General features: G+C 47.7%; 1 protein-coding gene across 1 annotated transcript in view; it reads right to left on the bottom strand.

Annotated features, from left to right (window-relative positions):
• LGI2 (leucine rich repeat LGI family member 2) overlaps positions 1 to 20,025 on the bottom strand; it is a 31,588-nt gene extending 11,563 nt beyond the window's left edge. Inside the window, exons 1-7 of the mRNA XM_058722946.1 lie at positions 19,555 to 20,025; positions 17,556 to 17,627; positions 15,922 to 15,993; positions 13,490 to 13,561; positions 8,544 to 8,615; positions 7,441 to 7,610; positions 885 to 1,049 (exon numbers count right to left, since the gene is read on the bottom strand). Of these exons, the coding sequence (XP_058578929.1) occupies positions 885 to 1,049; positions 7,441 to 7,610; positions 8,544 to 8,615; positions 13,490 to 13,561; positions 15,922 to 15,993; positions 17,556 to 17,627; positions 19,555 to 19,757 (826 nt within the window). The 5' untranslated portion in view covers positions 19,758 to 20,025. The remainder of the gene's footprint in view (positions 1 to 884; positions 1,050 to 7,440; positions 7,611 to 8,543; positions 8,616 to 13,489; positions 13,562 to 15,921; positions 15,994 to 17,555; positions 17,628 to 19,554) is intronic.
• Positions 20,026 to 20,973: the final 948 nt, after the last annotated feature.

Raw genomic sequence — 20,973 nt, 5'->3', positions numbered from 1 at the left:
CACCCCCTGCACCTGCTGCAAAACCGTGCTGCACCCGAGAGATTCCTAGGAGTCTCCTAATCTGGAATTTCTACCTGAAACGCTTCTCTGGCTGCAGCAGCAAAACACTGCTCTAACTCCAAATCGGGAACCACTAAGGGCAAGCCTCTCACAGGGTGACAGGCCACCGTGGTGCTGTTTATAAAGTCAGTGTTATTATCAGATTGCACCTGATAAACAAGACGTCTCGAAAAGATGATTTTGACTTTACTCACTATTTACAAAGCAAGTAGCCCGTTTTTAGCAGCGCTAAGACAATGGGTTCCTGACAGCGTTGAAAGAGGCATTAACTAGGTCTCAACCCAAAGGCATGAATTTAGACAGCCATTTATTCTTACTGTGTTTGTATTTGTGAGAAGGAAGCAGTGGCCACCAGGATCTGGCAAGTGTGGGCATGCGTGTGCATGTACGCATGTGCACGTGTACGTGTGAGAACGTGCGTGTTAGCATATTCGTTAACAATCAGCTTAACCAAAGTCGAAGGTATCACCGGGCTGCTGAAAAGCCGTTGAAGTCTTAGGCTGCCACAAGTGATCAGGATTAAGGGATTGTCTGGTGACTTCTCACCACGACCGGAAAATGCCTCCCGCAACACGAGACCCATCACCTCTCCCTTTGGAAAGAATCAGCAACAATAAAGAAGACCACCACCCTAAGTTTCTCTTCTCACCAATAACTGACCAAGTCGAAAAAGAATCAGAGAGACGAGGGGGGGCTGGAATGTGTTCCCCGACTCTCACCAAGTCAGAGAGCCCAGCTTTTCCTTCCTGGGGAGGACAGAATGCTTCTTCACCCACCAGCCACAACGAAACGAGGGCGATATACTGACCAAAGCCACAACATACCTGTGATATTGTCATAGCTCCGGAAGTTCATTTCGATATGGTCCCACTCCAGCACCATGCAGTTCTCCATGCTGGGCTGAGCGATGGCCACGTACACGTCGTTCTTGGAGTTGAATGTATCCACTGAAACCGACTGGTAGGGCAAAGTCTGATGAACGACAAAATCTGGGAATGGGTAGTTAAAAAAAAAAAGTCTCTATGAGATCCCTTGTGGGAATTATCATCCACCATCACCCTTCTACCCTTTTCCATCATTGGACGTGAAGAGGACCAGGAAGGAGGGAGGACCGGAGAGAAGCAACACACACATCACAGCGTGCTTCATTCTGGGAGATTCCAGAAGGCTTCTCTGCCTTGTACAGGATGATGAATGCACAGTTTCTACATTCTCTTCTCTGAGACAAATAGCTCACCGTTTGGCTACAGGATCTCAAAGTTTTACACAAATTTCAGTGAGACCTGGCTTTCAAAACCACAAAAGACCACCCCCCCCCCCCATAGTAACATTCCAGAAATGACCATGCAAATTCCTCCGGGAAGAGAGCTGCAGTGGTCACACCGGTTTGGGAAATGCTGTCTTTCTAAGCCTTCTTGGACCGGCCTGGTAGCAAAAAACCTGTTTCATTTTGTTTGTGTGGAGTTTTTCAAGCTTACCTGCCAAGGCGATTGTGTATAACCCTGTTATATTCCCACGCTCTGCCTTACTCCTGGGGGGAAACACCCCCACTCCAGGTTCAAAACCAAAAGTAAACTCCCCAGGGCCTCCTGGGTGGCTCAGTCGGTTAAGTGTCTGACTTCTGCTCAGTCATGATCTCATGGTTCATGAGTTCGAGCCCCGCAGTGGGTTGTGCTGACAGCTCAGAGCCTGGAGCCTGCTTCAGATTCTGTGTCTCCCTCTCTCTATGCCCCTCCCCTGCTCATGCTCTGTTGCCCTCTCTCAAAAATAAAACAAACATTAAAAAAAATTTTTTTAAGTAAACTGCCCGAAGGGCACACTGCAGTTTCGGAAACCACACCAAAGGCTCTGATACAGTGTCAGAAATTTACAAAGCCCACAGTGCAGGGAAGTTAACCAGTGTGTTCACCAGTTACTGGACTCGGTGCCATAAGAAGTAGCCGTGCCTGAGATCTGGACAGTGTTCTGCAGCTCAACGAGCAATTATCACAGATCTGTTAGATTTTGAGGCCACACGGAACTGTCCTATTTGACCACGTGTTCTATTCTTACGTTTAGCGCTAACACTCCTCATCCCTTTTGCTCCCCTGAGCTACCACTGACTCATTGTGTTATCTTGGTAAGGATGTACACGTTTCCCAAGGAACGGGGTGAGTTTGCCCCAGGACACAAGGACAGTGAGTGTGTGGGGAAGCCAGAGAAGAAACGAAGAAGAAATTTAAAAACAAACAAACAAACAAACACCAAAACACTAATAAAGTTTAAGGCAAGTGATTTCTTCCGCTAGAGATGTGAGATGTTTCAATGTGAGCTGCTTCTTGGCAGGCTAAATGCACCCTGGTAAAAAGATGGTGGGCGTCTGGCTAAGGGAAGTCTTTCCTGTGAGAAAACCCTGGTGTTGACCATCTCCCCACCCATCCTTAGCCCCGCCTGCTCAAGCCCCAACTCTGCTGCAAAGCCTTCCCGGTGCCAATATCCAGGACTCTTTCCTAACTCACTGGATTCATAATCAGGCACTGCCGTAAAATCTTATTCTTCACGATGACTGAATCTCCAGCATAGCGACTTCGGCGTTGGATTTGCAGAAATGGGGAAGATCTTACAGCCCCGGGCCATTTTACAAGGCCAGCTGCTGAAGCTCAGAGAGGGCATGCGCCTGGCCATGGCCACACAGCCAGTGTCCTGTGCCTCCTGAGCCAAGGGCTTTGTGAGGTCAGGCCTGGGTCTGACCCTCCCGGGAACCTCCCACGGCACAAGCCTACGGCAGCCACTTCAGAAATAACTCTGACTCGGAAGCCTCTTGAAAGAGGTCAAGTGAGAAAGGCTGTAAGGGGGTAGGCCACTCAACAGTGAGCAAAGGCAGGAAGTGCAGACGGGGCAGAGGCAGGAGAGGAAGGGAGAGACGCTGAGCTGAGCGAGTGTTGAGGTGGGAAGAGTGGAGCAGGGCTGAGAAGAGCAGGTAACAGGGGCGGGGGAGACGGGGGCAGGGCTGAGGGAGTGAGGGCAGCAGGAGGCACAGGGATGAGTGATTGGAGTCAGACCCCCTGAATCCGCTTCCCGCATTTGAGACTGTGGGCTGTGCGCTTGCCCCTACAAGGCCTCAGTTTCCTTATGTGCAATATGGGGGCAGGGATTCTTACCTGCCAAGCTTGATGGCAGGGACACACTGATAGTGTCGGTAGAAAGGCCCATCTCAGGGCTCGGCACATAGTAGGCGCTTCATCAACACGGAATCGAGGTCTGAGAGAGGGCAGTCTACCTCCTCTGTCCTAGCCCCCACTGGGCTGTAGCTTGAGGAAGTGTCCATTTTAATGGTGTCTCAGATAACACGGCAGAGCTGTGACTCCACGGCCTTGCTGAGTGACCTTGGGGAAGTTATCTAACCTCCTCATTGTATGTTATCATTCATACTCACTTAGAGTTGTGCGTACCACAAAGTGAGTGCGCAATACCTCTTAACTTTTGGAGGTGTCCCTATCCCCATTCTGAGTGTACGGGAGGTGCATAATAAATGCTTCCCTGGCTTAGAAGTGTGGGAGGGCTGGCCTTGCCCGCCCCATGGCCTGCTCTGAAAGCCGCGTGGGGAAGAAGTCGGGGGTCATCATGTGATGCACACAGGTGCAGGGAGAAGGGGGAGAATCAGAAAGGAGGCCGCCTTTGCACCCTGGCGGCAAGAAGCGGCCGACGGAGAGTGGGGACAAGTGTCAGCCGTGGATGCCCTCATCCGGAGTGGAGCATCCGGACGAACTGAGGCTTTAGGTTCTTGCCTGTCTTTGCAGCTCTGTGACCTGGAGCAAGAAACCTGAGCCTCAGGGTCCGCATCAGTAAAAGGAGGGTAACGCCTATTTCATGAAGTTGCTGTAGAGACTAAGAGAGCCTAAGTGTGAGCACGGAGCCTCCTACAGAGTGAGCCCTGGGGAGTTTTACATAGTAGCTCCGTGTGCGAGCCTCATAGTCTGTGTAACAGTGACCCTGGAACCCGTAGGAAGAATGACAATGGCTGCTAGCCCCACCCCTTTGCCAACCCCACCCCCACCCCCACCCCAGACAGCAGCATCGCTGCAGCAAACAGTGAAGGCACACAAAACTCAACCTGTAGATGACTGGAAAAAGGGAAGTGGCAGCAGTTACCATCTGCTCCAGAAAAGGGCTCCAAGAATACCGCGCCATTCTCTCCATTACGAGGCAGACACATCCAGCTTCTCGGCCGCCTTCTGCTGCCCGTAACCCGCGTCCCCCACCTGCACCCCCGAGTCTCAGAAACACCAGCATTCGCTGGAAAACGCAGGCTGTTTAAAGGGCAGACCCAAAAGTTTCCGTTTTTCATTAAAAAAATCCCAGAGAGAAAGAGAGCTGCCAAAATTAGACAGCATTTTACAAATCTAGCTTTTTAACGGTTCTATTTTCATTTGTTTTCCCAAAACATTGGTTTCATAATATTTTCTATATGCTGACTATCTGGCACCACACAGACTGTTAAATCATTGCAATTACAAATCTAATTCTTAATAGGAGAGTCCTTCTCCCCCTTACCTACGCGACACCCCCCCCCCAAAAAAAAAGGAGGAGGAGGCAGAAGAGAAGGAGGAAGGAAAAGGAAGAAATGTCTGAAAGAAAATGATTGATGACTATGTGTAGGGGTGGAGGGCGGGCTCGAGGAATTTAAAGATCTTCTCCCATCCCCATTTTAATTCGTCTTTCATGAACGGCAAAAGCACATTCTTTATGCAAAGCTCTCCAACAATACACATACTGATATGACATCAATTTGCTGGTGTTAAAGTCTTAATGGCATTCTCTGCAAAAAGTGCTGCCACTCCCATTCACATTGGATTGAGTTCATGATGTCAGTGGGATTCTCACAATTTAGGCCTTGCTCCCACTGGAATCAACAGATTTTTACATAGCTATTTATAGCCCTTGCACAAAATAAATTATACATGATGCCGATCCTATTGGGAGAGAAACTGCACATTAATGCATTATTTCTCTTTGCTTTTCATCAGCCCAGAAATAGGGAAGCTAACAGGACAATTAGGATGCAAAATTCACTCCAAGGAATTGAGTGAATTATCCTCCTAACATGGGGAATCATGAATAGGTAACAGGGATTTTTGAGGCGGTTAAAAATAGACTTGAAGCAGAGGGTTATGGAAAGACTGTGATTAATCTAGAAGCTGAAACAGTCCGGCGGTGGTTCTGCCATGTTCATTACACCCAGGTGCCAGAACACAATGGTAACACTATCTTCCTCTCCTTCCTCCACCTGAAGAATTTACTCCTTTCCTGAAAATCTGAGCTAAGAGAAAAAGCAACGCCCTCAGACAATGCGCTTCTTCCCTAAAATGCAGTGAGGCCGCCGTAATAGTACCAGGACTCTCAGATTTGGCTTTCCCTCTGCCATCATCCTTGCACATTTCCCTTCCAGCCTTGAATAAAGCACCAAAGAATGAGCCTTGATATGAGCAGGAGATAGGAACCAAAAAAACCCAAACAAAACAAAACAAAACACCTCAGAATGTATTGACTTAGTTCTTACAAGGCACAAGGCAGGGAGACTACACCTGGGGGTGGACACAACTTGGTTCCGCCATTTTTTCTTGATGGAGAAAACTATGAGCAAAAGCTAATTTGTTCATGAGTCTCAAAGGGATAAGACAGCAGCAAAGACAGAATCATCACTTCCCTGTTACCAGGGAGGACTGTCGACTATCTAAATCTTAGTAGGAAGCTTTTTAGCAAAGGCAAATATACATATGAGAGAGGATGCCCTAAAATGTGTTAGGGGGCTCATGCTGCATCATGGGTTCTGGGTTTAGGACCAAGGTTGGTTGGTTCCAAGCCCCGTCTATTCCTATGACAATTCTCAGAGCCCAGATCATTTCCATAACCGTCCCCAAGGCTCTAAGGTCAGAAATGATGTTTTCTCATATAAATTATTCCCTGTCCCCAGATCCTCGATACCCATGTCATTCCTCCCAGAGACTGGCAGAGTTTTCAGGCAGGTGTGAAGAGAACAATGGGAAAGCTGCTCACTTCACCTGGGGGTTCAGAGAACTCGCCAGAAAAACTGGAGAAGAGGCGAAAAGGAGCCCCGGTGAGCTGTAGTTTGGCATTTCACACCAAATGGCCTTGAATGCCACCTTTTGGTGCAAATGTCATTGACTATGACCTCTGATTTATTGCACTGCTCTGCAATATAATAAATAACCTGCTAGTGGCCTCAGCTGGCAAAGGGCACCTGCCAATTACACAGCTGAATAGGCTCCTGTTCAACGACGGAAGACAAGGGCATCCCACAAGGCTTGCGGTTTTCTTTCAAAAACACGTGAACTTGTAAAGTTCCTTATTTACAGAGATATCTGGGAACAGTTTTTACTTTATGAGTTCTTGTTTGTTTATTTGTTTGGAGGGCAGCAGTAGGGCTGGCCTAAATGTCACATTTTGTTCTTGGAGGGTTTTTTTGCCTCTGAGTTTCTGTAACTATTTTCTGAGTTCTCATTCCTGCTGTTCCCACTGACATGCCTCGAGGCTTTGTAGATATCAACTCTCAGCCTAAATGTTTATTTTTATAAGTTTGGTAAGCAGGTTTCATACTGTGGATTGATCTGTTTTCCTTTAAAATCTGGCTTCAGAAGCTGGAGAAAACTCCACCTAAGCCTTTCATACGGAGGCACTCACCTGCTCTCTACAAGGTGTGACACTGGAGGCAATTTAGTATTTTAATTTTATCTCATAACCTGTAAAATGTATAAATGGAAACCCCGAGGCAGGTCCTGGAAAAATGCAAAATCAAACTTCCTTTACATTTTTCCTCAGTGTGAGTTTTTTCTTTAGATAACTACTTGTTCACTTCTATTTCCATTTTGCCATTGGTTATAACTCAGCCAGTTACCTCTTTTTTACAGGGAACTACGAAAGCAATGTATGGACTTTAAAGTCTCATATTTATTAGCTGCATGTTCAGTAAACTTCCTATTATTCAATCAAGGAGTGAAAACAGTCAATCAAGACAGCAGGAATGTGGCCCTCTCTGCACGGACTTTCCGTGAAACCTCATTTGCAAATGTTCTTATGCCCAACTTGCCAGTTCATACTTTGGCCCTTAAAAAAAAAAAAAAAAACAAACCTTCAGAGAAATTCGAATTTTGTAAAGAATCACAATTCAAGCCAGGGCACTTAACAAAAAATCCTCCTGAACCGTTGAGATGTTTTCCTGACCACATCAGTTCATTTCCTTTAGAACGCTTAAATGTCACCTAAAATAATTTGGATAGAAAACGTTTACACCCACTTTTCTCTGGTTCCTGCGGATGATAGAAACGAAACGCAAAGGGATTCCTCTCAGTAAGAGTCTTTCACGAGAGCGGTTCTGAATACCTGTGGTTGTGCATTCGTAGTCGAAGCTCGGCACATCATTTAGCGTTTTTTCCTGATATTCGGGGGGACCGATGCACAGGACGTCAGACACCGTGGAATTCGTCATCTTCAACCACAGATACAACCACTTGGCTTTGCAGTCACATTCAAATTTATTGCCCCTTAAATCTCTAAAAACCAAAACAAAACACAAACACATACCTGGAGAAATGGACATGCCTGAAATGTTTCAGCAGGAATACGATGATGTAACATCCTGATCTATTTCATACCCCCCCCCCAAAAAAAGAGAAATTAAAAGAATGTTTTATTTAATGCATCCTATTTCTTGTGTGCATCACTGACTTTACTTAATGATCTTCAGTGCCCATGATTTTAACTGTAGCTTACAGCGAGCTCTCGGAGCTGACATACCACTATTTCTCCAAACTCTCCTGAAACGGTCACCATGCCAGGCTGGAAATGGGGGAGGGTAGACAGAAGAACGTTCCTCCCTCCCCCCCACAGATGCAGACTCTCACAAAGGCAGGACATTATAGGAAGACAGCGTTCACGAACACAATCGAAACATTAAGATCTTGTGGAACAATGTCCGGTAAGAAGTGCCAAACACTAGAAGATACAGCAGAGGGATACGCTACCTTGAAAAAGGAAACCTCACACCCGGCGAGCTTAATTTGCCATTGGCCTAACGCTACTGAGTGTATTCCAACATGGCAAGACCTAACACAATACCAACTATATATTGTTTCCCACCATGCACTCTTTGTCACTGATTTCTTTTTTTTAAATGTTTATTTATTTATTTTGAGAGAGAGAGAGAGAGAGACGGAGACAGAGACAGAGGGAAAATGCATGGGGGAGGGACAGAGAGACAGAGGAAGAGAGAATCCCAAGCGGACTCCACGCTCCTTTCAGGGGCTTGAGCTCATGACCCCATGCAGGACGTGAGCCTCTATGAAGAGTCAAATGCTCAACTGACGGGCACGAATTTCTGACTGCAACATGAAATGCAGTGAGGGGGAGAGGGGGCATTAAAGACATGATTAACTTGGACACAATGACACATGATTAACTTGGACACAAGCATTTTCCTTACTTACAGTTCAATCAGAGAGTCTAAATCACTGAAGACATCCCTTGGGAGTGCTTTTATGTGGTTATTGGCCAGAGAACTAGAAGAAGAAAATCATATGTTAATGTGGTTATTATCCTCAGGCCCTGTCACTCCAAAGCCCCTTAAACAAAGCTAATGCTTTAAAACAGAGCTCTCTCTAAACCTCTTCAGCACAACATGGCTCAATTTCTGGCTTTGCTCATTGATACTGAGATAAAGAAATAAGTTTTGTGACACAAAGACAGCATGATAGATGCTGGAGTACAATGTACTTTTTGCTTTGTTTTTAAAAGAAGCTCTTTATATACATTTGTTAAACGCTGGATGGCATCTTATGTTTCTCAGAATAAAAGCCAAAGTCCCTTTGATGTCATGCAAGACTATTGTCTAGTTACTCCCACTCCCACTTAACTATGAGACTGGATCTCTGACTACTCGGAACACCCACGCTGGCCCCTTTGCTATTCAAATGGATTAAGGCACTCTCTCACCCCGAGGCCCCTGAACTTGTGATTCATCTGCCTGAACGATCTTCCTGTGGGTACCCACACAGATCACGCCATCATCTCTTTTAGGTCTGTCCTCACTGATCACCACTTCCCTGACCTCTACCAGCTCCCTTCCCTGCTCGGTTGACCTTCACCGCACGACTGTCGCTTCGCATACCACATATTTTAATTCTCTGTTTATTGGCTGTGTATTCTCCCCAGACATAAGCAACACGAGGGCAGAGATTGTGTTTGTCCACATCTGTATCACTGGCATCCAAGCAGTGCCTGGCACATAGTAGGTACTCAGGAAGCCTTTACTGAGTGAGTGAATGAATGAATGAAGCACTGAGGTGAGAATGATCAAAGAAAAGATGTACAGTCCTGTCCAAGGAGTTTCCTTGCAGTCCATCTACGCAAATTCTATTACTTGTGAGCCTAAGAAAGGAGCCTAAGTAAATACTCTTTTGCACAAAGACTCTCAGCTCTAACCCCATGGTAATATAAAATTTCAATGGACTACAGTGTTTAGGGAGCAACCGATTGTGATCGGTTTCTTTTCTCATTAGCGAAGGTTGACCAGAAAGCATTTTGCATTGGTCTTAGTTTTGAAGATCTAAAATGTCCTAGTCTGTTCCTCATCTCCAGGAAGAACGACTACCATCAACGCTTTTTCTGATGATTCAGGATCATGCAGTGCCCTGTCATCATCCTGCTGAAGATGAATGTCCGTGGTGCTGGGCTGTTGACGTAGAAAGATGCTGGGTGTTGAAAAGATGTACATCGAGCCTGCGCTTCTCCCCAGGGCATCATGCTCTAACGTGAGTCAGCCAAGAGACTGATGCCTACTTTTGTTTTCTTTTATTCACGTGAGTGCAAACAGCAAGACATATAAATGATAAACACGTACGCGAGTCAGCACCGACCTCTTTAAAACATATATATGAAATTAGCCTTGTGTGCATCACAGTGACCCAGCGGCTCGCAGAGAAAGCTTCGAGCCCATGTGTAACCCAAACATTCTCGCTGCAATATACCAAGAGAATATGGGGAAACCTGAACATTTCACAATTATGTCCCTTCCTGCCTACGCAACCACAAATGGATTAGAATGCAATTTCATGTATTATTTTACCTCTCTTTCCTACATGATTTAGGGGTACATTTCTAAAGATGTTGGAAAATAGGCTGAATAGGTAATCAGGCTGAACATTGTCGGGCAGTAGCTTTCTGAAATTAAAAGAAGAAAAAAAGGTGCTTGTTTTGCTTTTTTACTGGCTGATGGTCACTTTTTCTGGAAAGCCCCAAAAATTCTTTTAGCTAATTAAAGGTGAATTATTTAGCTAGACATTTTTAGCTAATTGAAATGTACTGTACCCAAGTGATAAGAATATATGGAAAGTTCGAAGCCCAAAAATGTAGAATGTTTAGCAACCTTTCCAAGCATTCAATTTCAGAAAGCCAAATTATTTAGATGGACTATCCACTCCACTCACACTAAGTGCATACCATCTCCCTTTCCATTTCATTTTGCCTACAAATTTATGGCACTTACTTCATTTCTGAAACTACTTAACAGCAACCTGTCCCCTGGGCTTTGCAGGGCTGCTGGAAAATAAATGTCCTAGATCTTAGTTACAGATTGGTACTGCTTCTTCAATGCTTTGAAACCTGATCTATGTTTCTTGAGAACAAGAATGTGAGTCTGTAGGTGCTGGAAAAACTCATAAAAAGATACAAACCAGATACTTAAGCAAATTCCATCTAGTGACTTCCTTGAGCATAGGAGTGAGCTTTGGAGAAGCGGTGTGCAAACCTCCTTGCTTAGAAGTTGACAAAAACTGGGGGCAGGTGGGAGGACTGGTCCGTTCTTTCAACAATGTATTAAATGCTTTGTCTCCCACCTACGGAGTCAGCTTTAGAAGTCACCTGACTTGCCCAGAAGCAGAGTGTATGTGGAAAATCCAGCTCAGTAAGGAACCCATTGATCGACCAGGGAATCACACGGGATGTGCTGCTAGCTTTCAGCCCTGTGCTAGACGCTGGGGGATGAGCAGGGCTAATGAAAGTTCTGCGTGGGCCCTGTCCTCAGGGAGCTTTCGATGCAGCTGGGGAGATAAAACTGACATCACGAAACAGTACCAACCAGTACGGCCAGGGCTACTTACAGGGTTGGGTGTGTGCAACCAAGAGGGAGGTTACAGAGGGGAGATCAAGAACGGCTCCATGGGGGAGAGAGAACTTAATCTGGACTTTGATGGAAGAGCAGATTACAGGAGGTCTAAGGTAGAAAATACAACCTCCTAGGCAATGGACAGGATGTGAGCAAAAGCCCAGGAATGGGATGGGTTGGGTGCACACCGGGGTCCACGGAGAGATCAGTGTTCTGAGGACATTTGAGGACATGAGGTTGGAGAGCAGGGGAGTGCCAGGCTCCACAGGCTTGACTGTAGAATGGCAGCATGCAGTGGGACGGGCACCTGAATGCATCAGAAGTACGCCGGACCCAACCAAAGGGCTCTTCGTCACACCGAATAGAAGGTGCCTCTCAACACACATGCACACATTATATACGCATGTGGTTGCGTGCACAAATAACCAGTGCGTGCGCACAGTTACGTGCACACGCAGCATGTACACCCATCTACCCGCATAGAAGTCCGTGCATCTCTGAGCAAACCTGTGCCAAGATCTGCAAATACACGTGCACAATTGCTGCATGGTCACGCCTGTTTTCAGACCAAGGACCCGTAGTCAGTGGGTCAAAGGAAAGCTGACACCTGGGCTAACTCAGTCACGTGGCTTTTTGCTTACGTTCATGGTCTGGCCAGAGCTTCTGCTCGAAAGCAAAGCCTCTCATTCCTGACTTCTGGGAACCAGATCGATCTGGTCACAGCTGTTCCTCTCCAGACACCCACAGCTGTCTTCTTAGCAGACCCTGTCTGGCCACTCAAACTGCCAAGGGTACTCAGCAGTCCATGGAGAAAATGAAGACTTCTTAATGAGTGGAGGGGGGCCGTGCTGTTGCTGTTGACCACGATAATGACGGCAGCTCCAAGCACATCTTGCGCATTTACTACGGCTAATGGGCTGGATGCTTTGCAAGCGAGCATTAACCCACTCTATGCAGCAATCCCGTGGGGTCAATATAATCACCCCCACCTCCAGGATGAAGAAACTGTGGTCCACAAAGGCTAGGCAACGTTAATAAATGGTGGCCTTGAGATTTGGACCCAAGTCTATGTGACTCCAAATCCATGACCTTAACCTCTACAGGAATGTGGGGATTTGGTGTCTGGGTTCCATCTGAAAACAAAACAAAACAACAGCAACAACAACAAAATGAGGCTTTTACAGAAAGAAGGAAAACCTGGGGCAATAATGACACCATGAGGCTGACACTCTCCAGGATCGGTGGTGCCGATCCAGACGTTTGGACCTCCCGTACTCCTCCCTTATCTGCTTACTTTAGGAGCTTTATTTAACTCAGACAGGGCTTCTGCTTGGTAGGATTCCAGAATCAAGTGCTCGTCGAGCCTGCTGACTGACACCTTTGCCTGTATCAGGGCTTGATGTAAATGATTATCTCTTTCGATGTGTGTCAGTCAGGGTTGCACCTGCTGAAGGCACTATCACCCCTGCCCAACACCCCTCTTCAGAATCTTCCTATTCTCCCAATTTTCTTTTTATCACAGAGATGAGGCATGTTATCTTACTCAATCACAAAGTATCTATCATGCACACAGGACCTGATTCCTGGCTAATAAATGGTTCTTACCAAGAAAATGACTATTTTTACATTTTCATGAACACAGCTGCAATTTTTTCCCAGTTTTCTAAATATGCCAAGTATGTGTACTTGCCTCATTCTGATATGGCAATTCAAATCAATTTGTGTTTAACTTTTTTTCCTCCAGAAAGCTATTAAAGAAGCCAGAGAGCTTAGCTTAAGCTGCAGATTAATCCAACATAAAAGAAAAAGCTATTTGCATTCAAATTAGAGGAACCACAAAAACGTCTCTATTCCATTTCATCCAAATTTTGATCCTGCATTCAACATTCTTCAATGAGTTAACTGAAGCCTCAGTTCCCAAATCTGTAAAATGGAGATTCACAAAGATAACGAAGAGAAGGCTCACTAGCACGCAGGCACACAGCAGGTGTGTTATACGTGATAGTGTCCTTCCTACCTTCTTCATCACTGGACAGAGGGCCCTCGCGGCTCCTCGTTTCACATGCTGTCATGTGGCCCATAACGGCAATTCAGGGTAACGGAAAAGATAATTAAGCTGAGTGCATGAGTAATCACACTGGACTGCTGTCTGATGAACAATACAAAACACTTTGGGCAACCTGGAACTTAGTTTCCTTGAGAGAATGTTACAATATGGACAAAACAGTCAAGAAAGAGCAAGCATCTCGCAACACGTTTCATAGGACTTACAGGTGAGTCAGGTCACGAAGGCCACGAAAGGCATTTCTTGAAATGGTTTCTATCTTGTTCCCTTCAATGAACCTAAAGAGAACGGCAGTATCATTCCACCGAATTTTCTCCACTTAATCTCTCTAAACAATATTCAAAATGAATTCTTTTTTAAGTGGAGTACGTTCACTTTTATTATTTTTTTAATGTTTATTTATTCTAGAGTGAGAAAGAATGTGTGAGTGGGGAAGGGGGAGGGGCAGAGAGAGAGAGGGAGACACAGAATCTGAAGCAGGCTCCAGGCTAGCAGCACAGAGCTGGACGTGGGGCTCGAACTCGTGAACCAAGAGAGCGTGACCTGAGCCGAAGTCGGATGCGTAACTGACTGCGCCACCCGGCTGCCCCCAAAACAAATTCTAAAAGCACTCATGAATTTAAAACATTCATCTCTGAAAAACACAAATAAATAAAAATAAATCAAACATTCATGTTTTATAAATAAATAAATAAGTAAATAAATAAATAAATAAATAAATAAAACAATCCTTCTCTGAAGGATTAGGTCAGCTACACCAGATTCCAAGTGGGAGCCAGGTTTGTGCGCAAGAATGCGTCACACAAGTGTGTGTCCTACACTCGTTCCAGAAGCAGCATGGAAGTCCTCACATTCAGAGCTGGCAACACGGCTGGGGGGTGGGGGGAGACATCTTGGGGGGAAAGACGAGAAAAAAGCCCAATACAAAGGCAAGAAATTCTTAAATCTCTGCAAGGCTGGAAAGCTTCCAGACATTCTCCCCACTCAAACCGTCTTAGAGTTTACAGCGCCTGGCTATTAACACTCTTGTTAATATCGCTGTCTCTTGAGGGGAGCCCATTGTTTCACGTCTCTGCTTTAAAATTTTTGCTGGGGGAGAATTCCAGTAAGCTCAGCTTCGGGCAAACTCGAGTTCAGCATGTCCCATACAGCCTAATCTCTGAACAAATGGGTAACAAGGCAGGAATTCTCTCAAGATCTCTAAGCCACTAGGAAATAGGAAATATAATGAAGTTGAGGATGGGCCAAACTTCTTGCTCTGTGCTAAAATGGCTTAGGGCTTGCACACAGGCCCTTGCAATAAATAATAACCCTGACTGTGCTTTGAAGTCTTCATGGGAAATACATAAAGCGAATGCACTGTGACTATTCCCTAGGACCACAGAGAACTAAATTTCAGTTTATGGCATCCCATTACATCAAATGTAAGAGGGTCTTTGATGAGATGGTCCAAGGGAGAGGCTTTGCAACACGATGCCATTAGTTGGTAAAATAGTTCTTGATTCTTATACTGACCTTTATTTGATGTCTTATTTGTTTTAAATAGGGGTCTCTTCAGTACGAGAATTCGGTATAGGCTGATAAGCGGACTTCCCCCTCAGTAACCTTGGCAGTAAGATGAACTGCTCACAAGAGAAAACTGATAGCTTTACATGTGCTACCCCCATCAGCTGTTCAAGTGCTTTGACAGAACGTAGTTAGGCTTAGCACTTCAGTCATAACCCGCTTTCCATATTCTGTATACTATCAGGCTGCTATGAAAGTTTACATATCATGTGTATTCTGGAGAAAGAATTCCTTGAGAGACACCTTTCCTAAGGACATAAAATCAGCAGAGTTTTCTTAGACCCACGACGCGCTTAGAATTCAAACATCTACCTGTTAACCTCAGATAAGAAAGCGGAGACCAGCCTTTAAAAATCCCTCTGAATGCTAAATAAGGAAATCCCATCTGATAGCAGGACTAATATTATTACAAAGTTACAAAAGGCAAGGATGAAAGCATTTAAAAGGCGAAAAGACATGAAAGGGGGGAAAGGCAAATCAGAAAAGAAACCGGGAAACAAAATCGCAACAAGGGCAAAGCTCTCTGCTAGGGGGAACAACCTGCACGTCCAAAAAGAAAACAAAACCTCTTCTTTTAAAGAAGAAAAAAATACTATTAGACTCTCATCAGCAGCTCATGGGAGATACTCCGAAAGGGAAATAGGATAGCCAAATTCAAAACGTGAAGTTATATCCCCACATAGGGAGACTTTATTTAAAAATAAGTAACCCTCAGAAGCCTTCAGCTTTATTTCTGGCCGATCAGCAAATCCATGCCTAGTTATGAGAGGTAAAAATATCCAACGCAATTTCCAATTGTGCTTACTCCATGCCAAATTAAATGTCAGCAGAGAATGAGTGAATATCTTTCCTCCTTTGTTTGCTTTCACCCGCTTTGTCTCCAACCTCCTCCTGTCCCAGCATGTTTATACACAAGTAAACTATAAAAGGTCAGGGCTGAAAAGAGAATGGGGTGTCCTCCATTTTGTCCGCCCCTAAGCTCTCTAAGAGATGCTGTTCCTGCTCGGACAGCAATAGAACGATTCGATGGACATACCCAACGCTCAGCAAACAGACAAAGCCCAAAACTTACAGGTATTCGAGATGAAACAGTCCAGCAAAAGCATCATCCCGGATGGCTGTAAATGAGTTAGAATTCAGCAATCTGAAAACACAGGACAGATTTCAATGCAGAGATATACACCTGGAACCACACAGTGAAGCCCCTTTCTGTTTTCTTTCGCTACATTCTGATCCACGGCAAAAACGGGCTCTTTGCAGCCCAAGCCTGGCTCCGTAGGTGCACAGCCCGAGTCGCAGATGCTGGTAGGCAATTGCAGCAGGTGGAGTCCTTTTGGCTCGATTTTTGGGTCACCCCACTGCTCCACCCCCCCCTCCCCTGTGGGTCTCAGTAAATTCTCTCAAAACATGCCAACGCTCAGCACAACTAAACGGCCAGCCAATGCTTTGCCATGCCCGAGCCACCATGGAATCAGAGATCTAAAAGGACCTAACCCAACTCTATTTTCAGAGAAATGTGTGCCCAGAGAAGTGACTTGACCAAAGTCACACAGCTGAGACCACAAAAATTAAAACTGAAAAAACTAAAACTCCTTTCTACTATATTATACATTCCCATGAGAAATGATAAAAAAAAAAAAAAAAGTTTAAGAAATCTTCAGAAGTCTCTTTATCAGCACATAGTTTCCTATTAGTCACCATGTAAGCTTCTTTGGTAAAAGTTCACAGAATCTATATCGTCACCACTTGAGTCTATTTGGTGAAATGCCCGAAATTGTGTCTCCCGCATATGGAAAGTATATTTTAATAGAACCACAATTTCCAAGAAGTGACAGCTTTTAAAATGTTAAGTACGAGGTCAGACGCAGGTCCATAATATTTCAAGAACAGAACTATCCACGTTAAGTTTGTTTAGGATGAGAAGTGATCCATCCCTCACATGTTTTCTGGAATACGTTGCTTGATTTTAACATCCTCTCAAATTTAAGAAACGGAATAAACAGAATGAGCTATGTGCTCATGACTTTGCCTATCACTGACTTGCTTTTGAAAACTGCTTTTTGGACATTTCTTTTCATCAGCAAACAATAACGGGACTGGGATGCCAGGCATGACATGAGCTCTCGCCAAGAGTGGCTGGATACAGAGCAGTTACGAGTGTGGGTTAGAAAGCGGCTGGGATTTTGGACAAGTTACTTAACTCCTCTGAGCCTTAATTTTCTCGTCTGTCAAATGGGGAGCTAAAAATACTCTCTTTGTAGGGCTGATCAGATGATCAGATAACATTTTCCATATAAATGGACAGTATGCTGCCTGATAGTTTATATCCTCAGTCAATGAAAAATACTTCTATGTCCAGAGCCAACAGTGAGAGTGTAAAAGGCAGGTTTTCTTTTAAAGTGAGATGTTTGGAAAACGCTTCATTTAGGTGAAATCTGGGTCATCATTCAATGTCATCACGTCTCCTGTTGCCAAACACGGGTGTTGGGATCTATGATAAGTCCTGGAGGAAAACATGGGCCAAAAGAAGGAGACACTGAGCAAAGAGCCTGAGATTCAGTCAGGTGGGGACACCACAGGGGAAGCTAACACTGAGAGTTTATTGGGGGTATTTAAGGAAGGACTGACACCAAAGGGGCAGGGATGGTTCCTCCCAGGTCTATACCTCTGGGGGCCCCATTTTCAGAGAGAACATCCCATACTCACAGCAGCTGCAGGGAAGGCAGGTGGGAAAACATTCGGTCCTTGATTTCGGAAAACGTTCCATTTACCAGGCTCCTGCGGGCAAAAGAGAAGCAAAACAAGGCCTAGGTCTCTTTCAGAAGTGATCGCAGGATGGGCAACCGGCCATATTCTCCACCTGTATTTCAAACTCCTCCACTCAAAAATGAGGCTTAAAATCGTCAACCAGGGGGGGCTTCTCAGGGGTAGAAACGAGAAGAGTCAAGCCATTTTCCAACGAACTGGATCAATATGAAAACTAGTCTGAATAATAGAAGCCTTTACCATCAGTCTAGCTCCTTCCACAGACATTATCTCAGCAAGTTTAAATCAATCCCCTCCCTTCCTTCTCTTAACTACAGGAGGCCCTGGCTGAAAATGGATAATTACTTCACCTCTGCCCAGGATTCTGTTTGTGTAGACACAGCATTAACGTTGGCCGGGGAAACTCCGGGGAAGGTTTAAGCATTCCCCTTGGGAACACATCTCTGAGAGATACTCAGAGCACCTCTGGTTAAATGCACTGTGAAAGCCTTGGGGAAAAACCCAAGAGACACCTGAACTGGAATGTTCGGTAGGAGGCAATGCCATCTGCCAGATATAATGGTCAAGGCGGGGGCAAGCGGCTTGACTGTTTGTGCCACGAGGTCCCCTATCCTTTCTGGCCACAGCAGGACCTCGATACATTATTTCAACATTACTTCAGTTAACATGCAGAGCAATTAAGCAGCTGCCGTTCTAAAGGATTTAACAAGGGGAATTCTAATTTCTGGAATCCTCCCTGTCACTCGACTTAGCAACATCAGGAATCAAAAAGGCTCTCGACTTAGCAACATCAGGAATCAAAAAGGCTCTCGGTTCCTGCTGGCCAGACCCTCCGGAGTTTCTGTAAATGCAAATGGGAATCCCTTCAGCCCTGCACCTTGCCTGGGGTGGGAGGCAGGGGAGTGTAGTAAGAAGGACATGAAGAACTTCACCCCTGGGACTCCCTGCCTCTGTGTTTGGGTGGGCATCACCCCAGCACCTTGGCCTGGAAGGAGGAAGTTCTTTCCGCAGGAAGCCTTTCTCAGCAGTAAAGATATAGCCCAACAGCCCCTTCCACTGTCAATGGGACCTGGCTGTGGGGCTTGCGGGGCTGTGTGAGGGCAGGTTGGAGGCATCACTTAGCAGGTGAAGAAATAAGGTGGGGCCCTTCCCATTAATTCCTCCAGCGCTGAAAAAAGCGGCCAACTTAATGTGTGCTAGGGAGAGGGGGCAAGAAGCCCTTGTGAACTCAGGGCAAGAAATCTTCCGGCACTTGGCCACTGGCCTGGGTGCCCTAGGCTCTGCCCAGCGCAGTGCTCCCCTCTACCAGGCCTCATGAGGTGGCCCCCACTTCCTGAGGCTGCATGCCTTTGCTCTGGTTCCTCCGGACCTGCGGTGTGGACTGGTCGGGAGGAGGCCACGGTGTAAACCACCGCCCCAGGCGCGAGGTGGGACAGTGAGGCCTCATCGCTCCCCTGTTTACACTCACTCCAGTCAGGCTCGGGGGCACATTCCTGCCCCTACACAACCACCCCTCCCCCCTCCACATGCTCTCAAACTTTAACGCACCCCAGAATCACCTGGGACGCCACATGCAGACTCCAAGTGGAGCCAAGGCTCCACTCCTGAGACCCTGCTTCATTGAACGCGGGCCCGGAAATCTGCATTGGCACGAGCTGCCCCAGGTGGGTCTGATGCAGCTGGCCCGCGGGCCACACTTTAAGAAACACTGCCACAGGGGGCTGGGCTGGGCTGGGCTCCCAGGCTCTGGGTCTCGGGCTCCCTCCACCCTCCCCTGGGCCCGAGACTCCACCCACGTCCCACAGCGCGCCCCCACCCAAGCGCGGAGAAAGAGGCCGGGAAGCGGGGTCGGGGTCGCGCTGTCCCAGCGCCGGAGGCAACTCCCCGGCGGCGGCGGGCGCAGGGTGGGGCGGGGACTGGAGGGGTCCCACTCACTCACAGGGAGCTGATGTCGCCCGGCACGATCCTGGGCACCCAGGAAGAGCCCACGCAGATGATGGACTCCTTGGTACAGCTGCAAGTGGCGGGGCAGCGCGCCAGCCGCCTCACCTGCGCGCCCGGCGGGATCAGGCACGCGGCGCTCAGCAGCAGCAGCAGCCCCGGCGCCCCGCCGCCGCCGCCGCCGCCCCGCCGCAGCGCCATGCCGGGTCCCCGCCGCCCGCTCCCCGCCCCGGCGCCCACCGCCGCCGCCGCGCCGCGCGCTCGGACCCTGCGCCGCTGCAGACGCGGGCGCCGCTCGCTGCTCCGCCGCCGCCGCTGCTGGCGAGGACGAGGGCGCCGCGGGTGTGGGAGGCCGAGCCGCAGCCGAGCAGCATGCTGGCCGCCACCCCCACTCGCGCCCCCCCACCCGAGCCCGGGCTCGCTGGGCGGCCGCCGCCGCTGCGCCCGCCGCACTCGCGCCCGCCTGACATCAGCACTCGCGCCCGCAGCCCGCTCTGGCCAATGAATAATGCGGGGCGGGTGCCCGCCCCCGCCGCGCCCCGCCCGGACCCTCCCGACCCTCCCCGGGAGCCGCGGGCCCGGGGAAAAGTTGGGTGACCTTGGGGGAGGGGCCGCCCTGGCCGGAGACGGCCCCCCCCTCCTCCCCCGGGGGCCCGACTGAGCGGCGGGGGCTCATATCCCCCCCCCCCAACCCCCCGCTGCTGTCCCTCCTAGGGCTCCAAATGATTTGGGGGAGGCACTGGGCTTCTTTCAGCTGGGACAAAGTGTGAGGCCAAAAAAAAAAAACAAAAAAAAACTAGGACCTGGGGAACTGGCTTCATTGCTGGGTGCTTTGAAGAGCACAGAATTTTGAGCAGCCTTTATTAATTTTTAAGAGAAGAAATGAAGTGAATGCTACCATGGAGTTCGGCCGGGATGATTTTGCTCGGCGGGATGATTTTGCTCGTCTTTCGCGGCGGGGCACTGGGGTCGGGCGCGCGTTCCCGCAGCATCGGGGGGGGGGGGGGGGGGGACTGAAGCCCGCCACCTTTCCCTGGGGAAGGCACGTAGAGCAGAAAAGCTGCTACAGCAGTGCACGCCCCTTGCTGCTCGGCGGCCTGCCTCCTGCTTGCTACACAGATACATGCCTCCCAAAGTTTTCCCTCGCTCAGCGTGCTCACTGGCACCGCACCCACCCCAATTAAAGGACAGAGATGAATAGAGGTTGGGGGCCTGACACATCCTAGGCACTGTGCATTTCATCCCCTAGATGTTTGAGGCTGGTCCCATTCATATCCCCAATTCACTGATGAGGAAACTGAGAACCCGGGAAACATCAGTAAATGGCTGGTGGTGGAGTAAATGGCTGGGCAGGGATGGGATTCGGAGCCAGGATGGGGACTGGGACCCAGGCTCTACTGAGCCCCTCTTCTACCCT

Source organism: Neofelis nebulosa, chromosome 3 (genome assembly GCF_028018385.1).
Source record: "Neofelis nebulosa isolate mNeoNeb1 chromosome 3, mNeoNeb1.pri, whole genome shotgun sequence".
Taxonomy (NCBI): Eukaryota; Metazoa; Chordata; class Mammalia; order Carnivora; family Felidae; genus Neofelis; species Neofelis nebulosa.
This window is presented reverse-complemented; position numbering and strand designations above follow the sequence as displayed.